This window comes from Propithecus coquereli, unplaced genomic scaffold, assembly GCF_000956105.1.
Source record: "Propithecus coquereli isolate 6110/MARCELLA unplaced genomic scaffold, Pcoq_1.0 Scaffold39, whole genome shotgun sequence".
NCBI classification, from domain to species: Eukaryota; Metazoa; Chordata; class Mammalia; order Primates; family Indriidae; genus Propithecus; species Propithecus coquereli.
This window is the reverse complement of record NW_012149618.1, coordinates 6731774-6749824: the sequence shown is the minus strand read 5'-3', so window position 1 is coordinate 6749824 and position 18051 is coordinate 6731774. Positions and strand designations below refer to the sequence as shown.

General features: G+C 52.2%; 1 protein-coding gene across 1 annotated transcript in view; it reads right to left on the bottom strand.

Moving 5' to 3' along the window:
• Positions 1-1929: 1929 nt before the first annotated feature.
• EHD3 (EH-domain containing 3) overlaps positions 1930-18051 on the bottom strand; it is a 31472-nt gene continuing 15350 nt past the window's right edge. Inside the window, exons 4-6 of the mRNA XM_012652557.1 lie at positions 9754-10166; positions 8962-9126; positions 1930-4108 (exon numbers count right to left, since the gene is read on the bottom strand). Of these exons, the coding sequence (XP_012508011.1) occupies positions 3581-4108; positions 8962-9126; positions 9754-10166 (1106 nt within the window). The 3' untranslated portion in view covers positions 1930-3580. The remainder of the gene's footprint in view (positions 4109-8961; positions 9127-9753; positions 10167-18051) is intronic.

Below are 18051 nucleotides of genomic sequence, written 5' to 3'. Positions count from 1 at the left end.
ACCTCCCATGAGCCAGAAGGAAGGAGAACCAAAATGTGGCGAACAGCCCTGAGGAGGAGGAGTCCCTATGTGCTATCTATCATGCTCCCTGGCTGGGATAACTGCCATTCCTCCATTACCATTTTCCTTTTCCTCCAGGCACTTAAAATTTCGCCTTTAAAGATGCTGATAAAATTTTCACTTGAAAATGGCCTGTGAAAAACCAGCACAGCCCCCGAAGGCAAGATTCTAATCATGTTTTTTCTCTGATACATCATTGGTTCTCAGCCTGTCAGATGTGGTGGGCGGGGAGTGCTCTGTGCTTAGTTTTGTATAAAAATCCTTCCTATCTGTCCTAGATTAGGGAGAGAAGAGGACAGGCAGAGGAGGCTGGTCCCAGCAGGTTTCTGGGGGGCAGCCCAAGTGCCCACTCTCGCCCAGGCTTTCTCTGGCCACGGTCTCCCCAGTTTGAAGCCATTTCTGGTCTCCTGAGCCCCTGCTTTGCCTGCACCCCCCTTCCATGTTCCCTCTTTGTATTATCAGTGTTGCATAACAGCCTCACTTCCCTTACCAGGCTGTGAGCTCTTTGATCTTCTAGGACCTGGATTTGATCCATACAGAACTGCTCCTGAACACAGGTAGATTTTATTGAGCATTTTTGAAAGGCTCAAGGAATGAAGCTCCAGATTCCCCCTCAGGGTGTTTTCTGTAAGAGGTGCTCAGTGTCTTTTGAGCAAAAAGGATGGATGGATGGACAAATTAAAGAACAAAGGACTGAATATGCACAGAAGCCGGTCAGCATCACACAGGGAGAAGAAACAAACCTATTCTCCTCCCCAGATAGTTCTGCTAACTCTGATGAGCTAACTCATAAATACAGGCTTTTGGAAGAGAGGGCACCCAATGGAAGTGGGGACAACTGAGGGCAACTTCTCACACTCTGCACTGGGGCCACACACTGCCATGGCCAGTGGAGTCACCTGGACGTGTGCAAGACTATCCTTTGGTCCTGACGTAGCTCTTTGGTACCTACCGGGGGCAAGCTTCACTGGGACATAGCGTAGAGTGTTGCTGCTTTCACTGGGTGACTTCCATGGCCCAGGCTAAGTAATGAGGGGGAAAAGAGCAATAAGTATGACAGGTGCTCTAGAAATTCTTGTCCATGGGACTGCCACGTGTCTGTGCTTTCCCTAGTAGATGTTTCCCAGGCTGAAGTGTGAGATCTCCCCAACCCCCAAAGCCTGCGATGGGTCAGCAGGCCAAGGCAGCGAGGCTGCAGGGCACTGTCCCAGAGAGTGCCCGGCACCTTTCCTCTCCCGCGCTGAGAGCACCCTCAAACGTCACTTCCTCTTTCCAAGGAGATGGAAGCAGTGCAAACATGGAGTTCTCATACGTGACAGATCCCTCCTGGGTGCAGTGCCGCAGAAGGGACGGGAGAGAGGCAGGAAATGTAGAAGGGCAGGAGAAGGGTGCACGTGTCCATGTGGGGAGAAGGGATAAGATATCCCTCTTTTAAAATAAAAAACCAGAAACTTCGCCTACCTCTGCCATTTCCTCCCCATTTCTCCTTCAGCTCAGAGAAAGATGTGGAGCTGAGAAACAGCCCCTCAAGTGGGCTTGGCACTCTGGGGTTGTCTCCAGAGAAAGTGAGAGCTCTTTGCCTTGGCCTTCATTTCATGTGAAAGAGAAATGTGTGTTTGCAGAAGGAAGCCTAGAGGCTCAGGGACCATCTCCACTCCAGAGGGACAGGGAGCGGCGGCTCCATCAGCTCTGCCTGGCGTGGGCACTGGGCCCAGAGAAGCACCAGGCCGTTGGCACACAGTTTGTGGATGCTGGCCCTCGGGTAGCCCCAGCGAGCCATTCTCTCAAAGATGCTGCCAGGACTTCTCAGCAAGAACCCAGCACCTCTTCCTCAGCCTCCCAATGAATGACACATCGCGGCCAAGCGTGTACCAAAGAATAAATGTATTAACATGAACACTAATGACAAATGCACTGCAGTAGTAAGCACATCATAGACACATAGAATATTCTCTATATAGTCTGAACATAGATATAAAACAAGTTATACTTGTTTTGTTTGCCATCACCGCATAGCATACGAAGTGACTGATTCAGTGGCCATGAAGCAAGCCAGGAGTGAGGGGGGGACCATGAAGGAGGAAGTAGGGCATTGAGTATGTGGGGGTTTACCAAGGACACTTCACAGTCCCAGGGGACACTGCAGGGAACAAGACCCCGGACCCCTCAAGTTAGCCGAGAATTAGCATGGGGTCCCACTTGATAAGAGCTGGCGGCTGCCTTTGAGCTGGGATGATTCAGGATACCACGTGGGAGGCTGAGCAGGGACGGCACGAACAGCTTCCAGCGGGCCAGCCCACTCTCCCCCTGGAGCTGCTGGGCTTCTGTGATGTAAGGAATGTGGGGCGCTTAGCCAGAAGGCACGGTTTGCTTCTGTGCTGTGACAGATGGCCAGACTGATGGCCCACCAAATGCTGGCCAGCCCTCCCCCTTTGCCAGCCTGCTCTGGGAGGCTGCGAGGGGGCCTGCGTGCTTGGCATGTTCTCCACGGTTTGCCACCAGGTAGCAATGCCAGGATCTGCACACGTCACAGCACAGGGAAGGGTGTGAGGGTTGGAGGCTCTGGCTTGGAATTCTCTCTCCAGCACAGGTGACCTCTGTGAGTTTGGGAAGGTCACCTAAACCCTTCTGAGGATTCTCAGTCTCCTCGTCTGCAAAATGGGGAGAATACCACATACTTTCCCAGGGCTATAGTGAGGGCCACGTGGAATAATGTGTACAAAGTGCCGAATGCAGGTCCTGGCACACAGGAGGGGCTGGGAAAAGGTGAGTCAAGTATGAACATCCAAACATCACAGGCCGGTGAAAAGAATATGAATCTCATAAAATCTATAAACTAAAACCACCTTGACTGGTTTTGAGCTGACTACAGGGCAGTTTCCTTGCTCTTTCCAACCAATGTTTCCTCTTCTCTGTCCCCCGCTGGGATTCTTTGAAACGAAGTGCAGGTGGAGTTCAAAGCCCGATTTGCCGAGGAAGACAGAGCCTTAGATTAGGAAAGAACAGGGCTCATGGCCACCGTCTCTGGAGGATGCTTCCTTCCCCCGCTACCTGCAGTGGCCCCCACACCTCATCTCTCCTAGCCCCTGAGTACATTACTTACTAGGAAGCCAAAGAGGGGGGGAACTGCAGAAAAAAGTGAAATGCCTCATAAATGCAAAGCCTCTTCCGTCTGCTCAGAGCCGGGTGTGGGGGTGCGGAGGCACTGGGGAATGTGGGCGTGGGCTGCCGTCTGTGCTGGAGTGAATTGTCTCAGGTCTCTGAGGAGTGGAAGACCGGAAGGAAAGAGGGATGGAAATGTAGGCTTGAACCCTTGGACTTGGGAGTGCTCCTTCCCTTCTACTAACCCCGAGAACTTGGAGATGTGTCCAAACAAGGATCAGCCTGGAAACGTAGGGATCACTGTCCTCTCTCGTCTACGGTGCAATTCTCAAGATCTGTGTGTGCATGTGTGTGTGTGTGGTCACTGCTCCCATCTCCTCCTCTAACACCCGCCTGTCTGAACCTCCCCCTGCCCCCGTCACTCGGCAAGTTTCCTCTTGGACGGGGGCAGGAGGTGGGCGGGCAGCTCATTGGGCAGCTCATGCCCTTCCAGCTTGACCTTGATGAGGTGGTTGGCCAGCGCGAATTCCTCGTCATCCAACATGCCATCCTTGTCGATGTCGGCCAGCTTCCAGATCTTGCCCAGCACGCTGTTGGGCAGCTTGGAGCGCACCATCTCCTTCTTGGCATTAGCGCCTGTGATCTTGCCATCCACGGGGGACAGGGTGTAGAAGATCTCGTCGTACATGGGCTTGTCCTTGGCCACCACCCACTCAGCGTCATCAATGCCCTCCCCGGCCCCCTCCCCGTAGCCGTGCCCGAAGGGGCCTTGCAGGGTGCCCTCGAATGCTCCTCCCTTCACCATCTGGACGGGCCGCTGGGACTCCTCCTGGCGCACCAGCACCATGAGCTGGGCAATGTCGTTGGCCAGCATGTCGTCCACCGCCTCCAGCAGCTTGCTCTTCAGCGGCTGGAATTTGCTAAAGTCCTGGGCCTGCAGCTGGTCCTGCGAAGAGGGAGAGAAAAGAAGGTAGAACACAATGGAAAGAGAAACATCCAATCTGTCCATTTGTCGGGAGGGGAGATGCCTCTATTAATACTGGAATGTTCACAGTCAGCTCCTTTCCCCAATGCAAGGAGTTTGGTCTAGAGGCTAAGTTGATCTACGTCACAAAATCACCAGAGATATGAGAGAGGAGGAGAAAAAAAGCCCCACTGGGCTGATGACAGAGTTTTTCAGGAGGGAGCAGAACAGTTGCAGGGGCTGGGGAAGAAGGGGAATTTTAACAAGTATTGGTTTGATCTACTTATTTCAATCTCCTTTAATGTTATTCCAGAGAATAAGTCCTTAAATTTCTCTTTACGTTAGTTTTGGCTATTGACTAATGTTTCTTGAATGCTGTAGCCTCTGAGACTGAGTCACGTGGGGCTCTACTCTAACAAGGGTTACACTGTACCTGAAAACACTGCAGGTGCCTTCCCTACCCCAGTGCCCTTCTGAGGTGGGAAAATCACATTCTATCCCCATTGAGTGAAGGAAAAACAGGCACGGGCTACTAAAACCAAATCTTTGAGTCCAACGGTCACCAACAAACCTATGGTTCTTAATTAGGATGCTCATTGGAATTCACTTAAGAGTTTCAAAACAGTCATGCGCCAATGATGGACCACATATGCAACGGTGTTCTCATAAGATTATAGCAGAGCTGAAAAATTCCTATTGCCTAGTGACATCAGAGCCTTTGCAAGGTCCTAGTGCAATGCGTTACTCATGTGTTTGTGGTGATGCTGGTGTCAACAAACTTACTGTGCCGCCGGTCGTGTAAAAGTATAGCACATACAATTACGTATAATACAGAAAACTTAATGGTGATAATAAACAAATATGCTACTGGTTTATGTATTTACTTATACTATGCTTTTTTTTTTTTTTGAGACAGAGTCTCACTCTTTTGCCCGGGCTAGAGTGTCGTGGCGTCAGCCTAGCTCACAACAACCTCGAACTCCTGGGCTCAAGTGATCCTTCTGCCTCAGCCTCCCGAGTAGCTGGGACTACAGGCATGCGCCACCATGCCAGGCTAATTTTTTCTATATATTTTTAGTTGTCTGATTAATTTCTTTCTATTTTTAGTAGAGACGGGGTCTCGCTCTTGCTCAGGCTGGTTTCGAACTCCTGAGCTCAAACAATCCGCCCGCCTCGGCCTCCCAGAGTGCTAGGATTACAGGCATGAGCCACCGCGCCCGGCCTATACTATGCTTTTTATTATTGCATATTTAGAATGTACTCCTACTTATTAAAAAAAGTTAGCTGTGAAACAACCTCAGGCAGGTCCTTCAGGTTTCCAGAAGAAGGCATTGTTATCATAGGTGACAGCTCCATGCCTGTTCTTGCCCCTGAAGACCTTCCAGTGGGACAAGGTGTGGAGGTGGAAGACAGTGACATTGATGATCCTGACCCTCCCTGTGTAGGCCTAGGCTAATGTGTGTATGTTTGTGTCTTAGTGTTTAGCAAAAAATTTTAAAAGTAAAAAATAAAATAAGACATTTAAAAAAAAAAAAACTTATAGAATAAGTGAAAGGGGCAGCCTTGCAAAAATAACAGGAAAATACCTAATCCTATGATTTCCCCAGTAACGGTTAAAGATCAGTCCTTTGAGTTCTCTCATTAACAGACACCCTGCAGGAGTTCTGTTTTTCACAACTTCTGAAAAGAGCTGAATGGACAGAAAAGAGATGTAAATCTCTCTCTTTCAAAATTTTTTTTGAGAATCTGCTTTTATAGAGTTCCTGAGTAAACAGCAGGAGAAGGAGCTCCAGCCTCCATCATATCTTGAGGACAGAGTCACATCTCCTGTGATAATCCCTTCTCCAAGGAAACCAAGTCTTGGACTTTGACATCCTTGCAGTTTTTGTTACCTACCTGCTGCCGCTTGTGTTATCAACTGACAGCCGTCACTATTTCTTTTCTCTTCGCCCCCCTTAAAATCAGCAAGCCACTCGGCCCCACTACTGGCACCCCCTTCTCTTTCTTCGGGATGCCACGCTGTCTCCCTGCTCTCCCTCCTCTCCTTCCTCTGTCTCTGTCTCTCTCGTGCTCTCTGTCCTAAAGGATAAAATAAACTTTTTACTTATATATCTTAACCTCTGAGTGAGAAATATTTCTCCACCCACGCCGTGAGCAGCTACTAGGCTTTTCACCCTAACAACACGGATATAAAGAAAGAAAATATTTTTGTACAGCTATACAATGTGTTTGTATTTTTAAGCTAAGTGTTATTACAAGAGTCAAAAAGTTTAAAAATTAAAAAGTTCATGAAGTAAAAAGGTTAATTTATTATTGAAGAAGGAAAAACTTTTTATAAATTAAGTGTCTAAGTGACAGTGTTTACGAAGCCTACAATGGTGTACAGTCGTGTCCTAGGCCTTCACCTTCACTCACCACCCACTCGCTGATCCACCCACAGCAACTTCCAGTCCTGCAAGCTCCATTCATGCTAAGTGCCCTCTGCAGGTATATAATTTTTTATCTTTTATACCGTATTTTTACTATACCTTTTCTATGTTTAGATATGTTTGGATACACGAATCCCACCACTGTGTCACAGTTGCCTGCAGTATTCAGTACAGTCACACGCTTGTAGGACAGGTTTGCAGTCCAGGAGCAGTAGGCCACACCATCAGCCAGGCTGTGTAGTAGCCTATGCCATCGGGTTTGTGTAAGTGCACTCTTTGGTGTTCGATAACCACCAAACAGCCTAACGATGCATTTCTCAGAACACGTCCCTGTTGTTAACTGACACATGACTGTCCGGGCTCCTCCCCCGAGGGTTTGACACAGCAGGCACAGGCAGGCACACAGGTCTTGTAAAACCTCCCTTCCTTGCCTTCACATGACTACCCACACCATATCATTAAAAAAAAATATGCTCTACTTTGTAGGTCTTTGCAATTTTGTAAGGTCCAGAGTCTAGAACACCCAACTTCTCCTTGGCCTCTAGAGGATGACAAGGTGAGAGCTTTCTGCTCCTGCTCTGGCTCTAGCTGGGAAGAGGCCAGGGCACAGGGACAGAAAAATTCAGAAAACACTCACAGCTACATTTCAAGAGCAAGTGTTAGCCTGGATGCTTCTCATCTCTCTCCTAAGGTGGGGCTGAGCCAGGGAGCCAGGGATGCAAGGGACGGAAGGTGGTGTGGGGGGCAGAGCAGACAATACCCCATCTCCCGCCCTCAGGGTATAACCTCTCGCGGTGCCTCCTGCCTCCATTCTTCTTGTCTCTGCCAGCCAGGTCACCTCTAGGTGTGTTTGGCGGGATGGATCTGAGTATCTCCCCGGGGACACAGTGGATGCTGCCATCACCCTACACGTACACTCCCAGAGGAAAGCTGTTTGCATTATTGCCTCAGCATATCCAACTACACAACAGAATATTGAACTGGCAAACAAATAAGAAGGTGAAAAGATTTATGTTTTGAAAGGATTCCTCACACTATGAAAGGGGGTCGTATGGTCTCTTTCTAATGTCATCTTCCCAAATGTTTGTTTACAGATCATTAAACTCTAAACAAGGAGAACTGAAGAGGTGAAGTGTTCCAAGCCAAGGCTGATTGAAAACTCCAAGTTATGTTTAAGCAATGCTGAAATTAGGGACTGGCTCATGGTAGAGGGTTATATGAGTGAACTGATAAATAGACAAATGCATACCTGGAATGTGTATTTTTTTTTCTTTTCATTTTACCTGATAGGAAACTAAAAATGCCTATATGGGACTATAGTGATGTTCTGCAAACCCTAGTCTTAGTTAGAGACACTGGTTCCCAAGTTAGCTAAAGAGCAAAACAACAACAAAAGCAACAACATCTATTAACCACTTCCGTGGCTGCTAACTTTTTGTTTTCTTATTCCCTAATTGAAAAAACCTTTTTTTATTTTGAAATAATTATAGAATCACAAGAAGTTGCAAAAATTGTACAGAGGGTAATGTGAGTCCTTTGTGCTCACCACCCAACTTCCCCCACTGGTGACATCTCACGTGACAACTGCTACTGCATAAGAAGGGCATAGTCTGTGTCGATCTCTGTGCTAAGGGCCTTGCAAACATTATCTCAGTGGTGCTCACCACACCTGTACAAGGGGTGCTTTTGTAGCCTCAGTTTACAGATGAGGAGACAGAGGCTCAGAGAGGATCCGGTCAGTGTGGTGTGGAGGTTTCTTACTTGGACCTTGGGGATAGCTCCTGGCTTTCCCACTGGCAGACTATGTGAATGTTACACCTGGAAAATGCTGAGACCTCAGTTTCTCCATCTGTAAAAGGCAGATGAAAATGCCTCCTTCCAAGGACTGCTTTGGGCAAACCCATGAGAAACCACATGAGATGGCCCTTGGCCCAAGACAGGGGCGGCAGCGTGGCCTGAAGATGGCGAGCTCCCACGCGCACTTCTGCCTCTGTGTGGCTTGCATCCCAGATTGCTCCTAAAGGGGAGCTCAGAGGAAAACTTAAGTACTTAAGGGCCTGGACACTCAGTCAGGTGACCCGTCCCACTGCACAGGAGATGGCGAGGACGTCAAGCCTGGCTGTGACCAGGAAAGGTCGTCAATTAGCAGTGTCAGCCCCCAGACCTCATCTAAGACACCTGCGCCCACTGGGCATGCTGAGCTCCGTGTTTCTCCCCAGGCCCAGACACCTGTTGGGCCAGTAACAGTCCGGCAGGGAGAGCAGGTCCAGGCCTGCTGATTCTGGGTTTAGTCTCTCCCTGGGGGCCCCACGGGTGGCCTCCTCCACACTTAGCCTTCTCAGCCAGCTTGGGGACATCATCCCTGGTCCTGGGGCCCCTGACCCTCGGGCCCCTGACCCTCATTACCTGCATCCGCTTCAGGTTGGGGAAGTCCCCAGGTGAGATCTGGTGCTCCCGCTCAATGCGGCCATAAATCTCAGCCAGGTTGTTCACCAGCTCCTTCTTCTTGTTGTCCTTGCCGAACACCGAGGGCATCTCCTTCTTCAGGGAGCTGATGATGTAGGCATGCACCTGACAAACGGCCAGAGAGAAGCCTTCGTGTCAAGACCCTTGGCGACACCTTCCTTTAGGGTTGCTCTCACCCCATCCCTTCCCCTATATCCCTCCCTTCTCCTGCTCCTACTTCCTTAATACTTCCTGCCTCCACCCTCTCTAGAGGGTGCTTGCAGTGCTGGGCTGTTTCTCTACATCGCCTGGGCGAGGCGAGGCTGTGGGAAGCTAAGGTCAAGGAACAGTTGCTTGGGGATGTCACGCTGCTGATGTTTGCTGAGCACTTCCTAAAGTGCCGAGCACTGTGACGAGGGCTTTGACAGTCTTTATTCCACTTTACCCTCCGACGACCCTTTCATTTTTCAGAGGTGGAAAGAGGCACAGAGAGACTAAGAGCCTTGCCGGGGCTGGGCATCACACAGACAATAACAGGGGAATCCGGCTCCCATCTGGCCATTTGACCCCAGAGCCTGTAACCATGGCCACCACACTCTCCTGTCCCCCGCTCGTGATGCAGTGGCTCCAGGACACTCTCACACGGGCAGGCAACAGCCCAGTTGTTGGAGGTGACAACCCTCTGCTCTTGCAGCTGACCCCTCCAACTCCTGGCCCCGCCCAGGCTGCCCACCTGCCCCGGGGCCGCCTCACCTTGGCCAGCCTGGCTCTCTTGATGAGGTCGTTGAGCTTGCGCAGGGCAGTGTTTCGGGGTAGACTCTGGATGTCCCTGAATAGGTCCTGCTCCTCTGCCTCAAAGAGCTTCCGGTTGTCAGGGATGAGGAGGGGGTGGGACCAGAAGGAGCCGATGTAGACCCGGATCACCTCTGGGGTGTTCACAATCTTCCCCAGGGACCACATGAGGGCCCCGTACACCCGCATCAGCTGCTGTGTCTGGATCTGGTCGGCCTTGTTCAGCACCACCCGCATCTTGTCCTCGTGGTTCTTGAGGGCCTTGATGACTTCTGAGAACTCATCAGAGATGTCCAGCTTGTGGGCATCGAAGAGGAGAATGATGCGATCCACACGCTCGGCAAACCACTCGAGGACGGCCGCAAAGTCATATCCTGTCAGCAGAGGGATAGTCAGGGCAGGGGCCTTTGGGGCCCAGGGTAGTGGTTTGGGGAGAGGCAGTCAGGTGCAGTAGAAATGACACAATCTTGGGAAGCAGATCTGAGTTCAAATTCTGGCTCCTCCATGTTATAAGTGGCCTTGAGCAAGTTATTCAATGTCTCTTAGTCAGTGTCTTTTCATCTTAAAAATGGGCATAATACATAATGGTACCTAGTTGTTTGAATTATGAGGATTAAATACACTCAGAGCCCAGCACTTAGTAGATGCTCAGTAAACACCAGTTATTATTACCAACATTATTCCCACAAAGCACAGGCACCATCCAGCCCCTATCCTTGCTTCTTGTATCTGACAGCCCTGCCAGAGAGGAACATCTGGACACCTAATCTGATATAAAGACTCAAATTCTTTCCAAGGTCCAAACACAATGAAATGGTAAAACGTAAGATGTTGATGATGGTTCAGACCATACCCATCATGGATCTGGAAGAAATCTGCAGGGTTTTTTTTTTTTTTGAGACAGAGTCTCACTCTGTCGTCCCGGGGTAGAGTGCCTGGGTGTCAGCCTAGCTCACGGCAACCTCAAACTTCTGGCCTCTAGCGATCCTCCTGCCTTAGCCTCCGGCATGTGCCACCACACCCAGCTAATTCTTTCTATTTCTAGTTGCCCAACTAATTCTTTCTATTTCTAGTTGCCCAGCTAATGTTTTCCATTTTTTTTTTTTTTTTAGTAGAGTCGGGGGTCTTGCTCTTGCTCAGGCTGGTCTTGAATTCTTGACCTCAAGCGATCCTCCTGCCTTGGCCTCCCAAAGTGCTAAGATTACAGGCGTGAGCCACTGCTCCTGACCTGCAGTTCTTGTTATAAAAACACACGACTTGTTCTTACTCATGCACGTGAGCTCACTTCTTTCCTTTGTCATCGGCTGCAGCACAGAACTCCCAACTCTTAAAACCACAAGAAGTTTCTTCCTTAGGCTATGACTGTGCCTCTGGCTGTCGTCCCTTGCACTGAGCTACTCCAGGTCAGGCTGGTTCCAGGAGCCCCAGAGCACTTGCTGCGCTCAACCCCGAGGAGCTATGGATCTGGGAAGGACTGGAGGAGCAGGTCATGCCAACGATCTGTGCATTCACTAATGCTCAGAGCTGCAAGAGGTCTTACCACTCTGTGCTGCCGTCTCCTCTTCCATAAAATAGAAGGACAACACATGAGGAAGTGAGACTCAGAGAGGTCAAGTGCCTTGTTCAAGGGCACACAGCTCATGAGCAGCAACACTGGGATGAGAATGGAGGCGTCAGGCTTTCTCAGTCTGAGTCTGAGCAGGGCTCCCAGGCCCCTCTTCTGCCATTCCCTCACAGCACACCTCTGGCACCCAGGAAGGAGCTTTTCCTTGGGCTCTGATGTGATCAACAACCCTGGCCCTCACAGCACAAGGGTTACAAGGAACACACCCTGGGAACTCAAAGCTCATTGCCACTGCTGAGTGGGAAACCAAACCATTAGGAAAAAGTTAGCGGCTCCTGCCCTGCTTCACAGAGGGAGGCTAGACACCAGGCAGGGTCACCAGGCACGTGTGAGTGGTCAGTGAGAAGCTCTGATTGTCTGTAACAGGAGTCCTCAGCTTGAGTCTGCAGCAGAATCCCCCGCAGGGCTTGTTAAAACCCTGTGGCTGGACTCCTCCCCCAAAGTTTCTGATTCAGCAGGTCTAGGGCGGGGCATCTCCAACAAGCTCCCAGGAGATGTTGATGCTGCTGGCCCGAGGACCACACTTTGAGAACCACTGGTCCATCATAACGGTAATAACAGCTGGCATTTATGTAGCATTCACAAGGAGCAAAGCACTAGTCTAAGTACGTTGTAATCATTAACTCCTTTAATCCCCACATGACCCTATGTGGTGGAGACTAATATTGCTCGCATTTTTCCAATGAGTGACCAGAGATACAAAGAGGTAAAAGAACTTGTCCAAGGTCACCCAGCTGGTAGGTGGTGAGGCTGGGAATCGAACCCAGGAAGGTGGCTCCAGAGTCAATGCTATTAAACACTGCATCGAGCTGGCTTTGAACGGTTGTCATTTCAGACTAAGCTACAGCCTTTGATGGGGTGGAAGATGAGGGTGGATGGAGCCGAGGGACCTAGGTTTTAAAAGTATTTCCCCTCTGGCCCTGCGGCATCTTTTGAACACCCAGTGGGGGATATATTTAGGGCACGTGAAGGCGTCACCACAGGGGCTCAGCATGAACAGGGAAACCTGCTCCCTGAAGCTCCTCAGAGGACGGCTTTCTGTAACACTTTCCCAGTGGCTGTAAGAGAATTCAACTAACCACAGAAGGTAGAACCCTCCCTTGGATACTGGAAATGCTTCCAGATATTGTCATTCCCATGTGATTTCTCCAAGATCTGTCAGCTGCTCAATTAATATACATCTCAATTAACACGTGCGTTTTCTCTCCCTGCTCCTGTAAGGTAGACCCACGAGGCTAAGAAGAGCTGGGATCAGTTGTCCAACTTCCTGATTTTCAAATGGGGAAACCAAGGCCCAGGAAGGAGCAGAGTTAGCCTAGTGTCATCCAAGTGCCACCTGAGAAAGGTCCCCGCGTGGCGCGTACTTGAGGGCCTGCCGTAAACTAGATCCAGCTGGCTCATTCAAGGCAAAGCGTCCTCTCAGCCCAGGGGCAAGGCCCAGGAAAGTGCTTCAGAGGCGGGTTCTGCCCAGCCACGGGGCAGGGGCATTATCAGCCCTTCCTCGGAGACATTCGCACAGGCTCTGTGAGGTTTAGTGACCCAGCCGGGACCACGCTGCTTGCACGGAGCTGCCCGTGTCTGCAACCCCAGCTCTCCAACTCCAAGTTCAGTGCTTGCTGTAGCTGGCAAGACATTCACATCACTACCTCCGTTCTCCCTCAGGACGCCCCGTGAGCTGGGCAGTGCGAGGAGTATCATTCTCACTTCCAGGGGAGGAAACTGATGTTCAGAAAGTAGAGTAGGAAAGCCCCCAAGTGGCGGGGCCAAGACCGGATGCGGCCGCAGGGGCCCTGGGTTCCCTGCAAGGAGCACTGTGCCCGCAGCGCACTGCACCTGGCCGCTTCTGCCTCCCCCTCCCTGGCACGCAGGCCCAGCCTGCTCCTCCCCAGAAGGGCCCAGCGCTCCCACTCCAGGTGAAGCTGCTGCCCGCACTCCTCCCTCCCCAGAGATGGCGCCAGCCTATTTTTATCTTCCCGTTAGCACAGCCTGTGGCAGGGCTGCTGTCATCTCCCAAAGGCAGCCCCCCCACCCCCAGCTGTGGGAGGGAAGAGAGCCAGAGGGCTCAGAAAATCAGGGCAGCCTGAGCCCCCTCTGCAACGCCCACCTCTGAAAACAGGCCATGTCTGCTGCTCTGGTGCCTGCAGCCACACGCTTTGCCCTCCACAGTGGGTGGGAGGGCGGCTGGGGCCCAGGTTGCTGTCTACTGCTCCCCAGTTGGGATCTTAGCTGTGGCTGAGAGGCCCCTGGGAGGGTTGCTGGGAAGAGCAGCTGCGCCCCCGCCCACCTGTCAGCAAATCTTGGCCCCACACTGTGGCTCGGCTGCTCAGAACAGCTGCTCAGGCAGCCAGAAATGGAGGTTCATGGAGGGTGAGAGAAAGGCCCAAGGCCAAGCAGCGGTAGGGAACTCTGGCACCGTAGCCACCCCTCCATGGGGCTGGGGACAGCAAAGGCATCAGAGACTTGGCAGAGAAGAGAAAAGGCTCTGATCCTCCAACCTCGCTCCAATCCCTGATGACACCAGTGATGTATGGATGGCGAGGCTGTGTCTGCAAGCAGGGCATGAGGGGCTGAGGACAGAAACTTGTCCACGCTGTCAGAACAGGACAGCCACCTGCCTGTCCCCGTCCCGCCCTCAGTGGTCTCGCAGCACCCATGTATCTGCTGCTCGTCCCACAGAAATCCATGCCCACCTTCACTGGGAGCGGGGCAGGGCAGGGCAGCACCTCCCCCTCCTCGGCCTCCCCTGCACCCAGCACGGTGCCTGGCACACAGCAGGTGCTCCGTCAGTATTTGCTGAACAGAACTGGGCTAGGAGCCCTGTTCCATGTTGTACAGCTGGGAGGCAGTGAACAAGTCATCTCTGGGCCTCAGTTTTCTGGTGTCTGAATTGGAACCCACCAGTGGCTCCACCACAGGGCTGTGGTGAGGCTCAAATCAAATCAGAAGGTGCAGGTGGAACTGTTGGTCTGTGGCCCTGGCTGTTCTTATCACCCCGGCCCCTTTATAAAGTGTTCCCTCTAAGTGCCAGTTTCCATGAGATGAGATGTGCTCTAACGGGGTCACCAGAGGAACACTGGCCTACACGAGTCCACTGCCAGTTTCTGTTCAGCCACTAACTTGCTGTGTGTCCTCAGGCAAGCAGCCTCCCCTCTCTGGTCCTTGGTCTCTTTGTTTGTCAAACCAGGGGGTTGAGCTGGATGATCTCTGAGCTTCCTTTCTCAGTTCACAATTCCCTGCTCTGAGACCAGGGGTGTGAGGGTGGGGAGGACAGTAGGACGGAAGGAGATTAGACACAACGAAAACCTGTGCAGGCACAGCGGGGCTGGAGCGCTGTCTTGCCCACCCCGGGGATGCCGACATGAAGGCTGATGGCTTCCAGGAACCCTTTCTATGCTTCCAGAAGCAAAGAGGCCGCCTACTCATCCTGCTACTTCTGCAAAGTCTGCGTGCCCAGGCAAGCTGCTATCACGTTACAAACTGAGTAATGCCAGGGGTTCGCTCTCCAGGGGTGGCTGTGCAGGTGACTGCCCGGCAAAGACTCTGTGGGATTCCTCTGAAGCTCAGCCTCCCTGCTCCTGGCTAATGCAGTAACTCGTGGGTGGGTATTTAGTTGTTTCTTTGGCTTGGACTTACGTGCATATCTAGAACAGACAGAGACAGCACAGACTGGAGCCAGCAGGAAGAGGGCATAGGGTTAGCTCCCCCACTTACTTTCTGTGTGGCCTTGGGCAAGTCTGAACCTTAATTTTCTCAGCTTTAAAATGGGCATAATAACGATGGACTGAGTGAGGGCCCTGCAGTAGAGCCATGGCAACACGATCCACAGCGGAGGGAGGGGCTGGCCCCAGTGTCTGGGGTGAACAGCAGGCCCAGGGACAGGCCCCCTTCATCTCCTCCCCCTCCATCTCTTCAGTTCACACAGCCAGGTAGCAGCAAACTCAGGCCTGGAAGGGCTCTGAGACCCACAGCAGCCCAAGGCTTCAAGAACTATGGACTAGAGGATGGGGAGATTCAAGCCCCAGGAGACAAGGCGGAGGAGCCCTTCCTGGACTTCTCAGAGCAAGCCTGGCGGCTCTAAGCGATCTGGTCGGCAGGCTCCGGGCCGGGAGACTGGGCAGCCTGCAGGGATCTGTGCTCCCCACAACAACAGGCGCCAGAGGACTGGAAAGAAAGCATTTCTAAGCGATGCCAGGCAGAAGGAGATCAATCAGACAAATGCAATAAGCAAGGCCACTCCTCCATCACCCTCCGGCTTCCTCCGTGGTCTGAAAGGCCGTGCATTTCTTCGCGTTTGCGCAGGGCCTCCCCTGATCCTCACAAGCCCATATTCCAGGGGGTAAATAGGACACGCCTACCTTACAGAGGAGGGAGTGGGGACGCAGGAGGTTAAGGGGCTTGCCCAAGCTCACACAGCCAGGTAGCAGCAAACTCAGGCCTGGAACCCAGATCCCTGCCTTGCAGTCCACCGTCTCCTCTCAGCTCACAGCCCTGTGAGCCGGCAGCTCGGAGGCTGAGCCCTCAACCAGGCACTTGCTTGCAGTGGGTACATAAAAAGTCTTATCCCTTCCCAAAAAATCTCTGTCAAGATTTAAAGACATTTTAGCAAAGGAGAAATAAAAAGCCACCAATTTTCAAAATGTGGGAGGAGTTTGGCTGACAACAGGGGACAAATGCCACACTAGATGCCTCCCCGAAGTAACTGCAGAGTGGCCTAAGCAGGTCATCACAGGCCTCCCGACGACCACAAAGCTGTTAGCAAGGACTTCTGAAGGGTGTCAGGCCCCAGCTGCTCTGCCCTGGCATGCAAGTGCTGCACGAGCGTGTGTGCACCAGCGCACAGTCTGGGGAGGCCTGGACTCCAGGGAGGGTAGGGGGATGGGCTGGGGGAGCGAGGCTGAGGACCAGCCCAGGCCCACCAACGTCTGAGCCCTAGAACCGTCAGAGGAAACTAGGAAACGTGAGCTTTGCCCTCATTCCTACCCCTTGAGTCTTCCTGGGCAGGTGGTGACATGTGCTAAGAAGCCACTGGACCGGGGATCGGGAGACCAGGGTTCCCACTCCAGATGTGTGACCGGGCCAAGCCATCACCTGCTCTGGCCTGCCGAGCTCACCTGTGCAGGAAAAGGTCTGGTCTGCTCGGCAGAGCCTCCAGCCGTGTAGTCCGTGACGTGAGCACCCAGCCCCAGGGCTTGCTTTTCCAGGGTGGGGGCGTGTGGGGACGACTAGCTGGGAAGCAGCCAGGAAATGTGGTTCCCAAGCTGAGGACACTCAGCCTTCCGGAGCCTCCCACTTCTGCTGCATCCTCGCTTCTTCCCAGTAATGAGCCTGGGCCAGGCACATCCTGCCCCTTCCAGGAACTGCCTCCCTGCCCACCCCGGCACATCCTCATCCAGAGACAAGCGCTGGCCCCGGGACCTCCTGGACTCAGTTTCTCCCCCCAAGATACACATCCCCCCCAGCCTGGGCAAAGGGAGCTCCTGAGATCAGCTCACTCCCCAGAATGGGCAGCCTAGTGTGGCCCGTCGGTGCCTCTATGCTGTCTTGCTAATAGGCCCCCTTTTCTGGAGAGACGCAACCCTGTGCCAGGCATGTGGCTTGGTGAGTGGAACGTGGGCTGGATTTCAGGCTCTGTATACCCTTGTGCAGGGCGCAGTCTGCAGGACTATCCCTGGGCTGGCCCAAGGAAGGGATGAAGTGACCAATCTGCTCTGCATCCAAACCCAGGGATCTGAGAGGCCCAGGCAAGAAGCCACGGCAAAGCGAGTTTGGTTCTATGCACACACACTTGGGGGGCGGGGGCTGGGGTAGGAGGGGAGGTGTGTCCGTGTATGTGATGGTGGGTGTGTGTTGTGGGTAAGTGTGCGGGCAGAGTGTGTGTGTGCATGGAGGGAGGTCTATGTGTGTAGGTTTAAACTGGAACCACGGGTTCTATGACTGGTTGTGAGGAAGGATGGGAAGGGCCTCTACACACTGCAAACATTCTTCATTTGGACTCCCACTGATCACTGGGGTTTCCGACGCCCTCTACCACTTTCCTGATCTCCTGAGGTCAGCACTGGCAATACAGTGCTGGTGGCCAAGCTCCCAGCTCTTGTTTTTATCACAGGCTGCTCTTGCCAAGAGTTGCATTTATAGTCTGGACTCAGGAGGGCAGAGAGCAAACCAGCCTGCATAGCCACTCATGGGACTATCGCTTCTCCCAGAGGCGGGTAGAATCTGGTGCTTAGTGTGGGGTGGGAGAGGAGAGGAAGTACAGGTAAGAACGCCAAGCACTCAATTTGGGTAAGGCAGTAGAGAGGTAGAGGGATAGGAAAAGAATGGAATGGGATAGGAGTTGAGGAAGGCAGGAGGCCGTGGGAACAAGCTGCAATGTACAGTGGCACAGGTTGTACACTGCACAACTACAAGGGGACCATTCACATAGATTACCCAGAGATTGTATAATGGGCAGCCCTGACTGACAGATTAGGGAGCTTACCAGACCCAGGCCCAGACCTAGAGCTGTGGTTGTGTTTCCATAGTGGTCTATGGATCTCACAAGAACACTATGCGATGCGTATCATCATCCCTTGTTACACGTGGGGACACTGAAAGTGTCACCTGTTGAGACACATAGAGGTTCTAAAGCCCAGAAC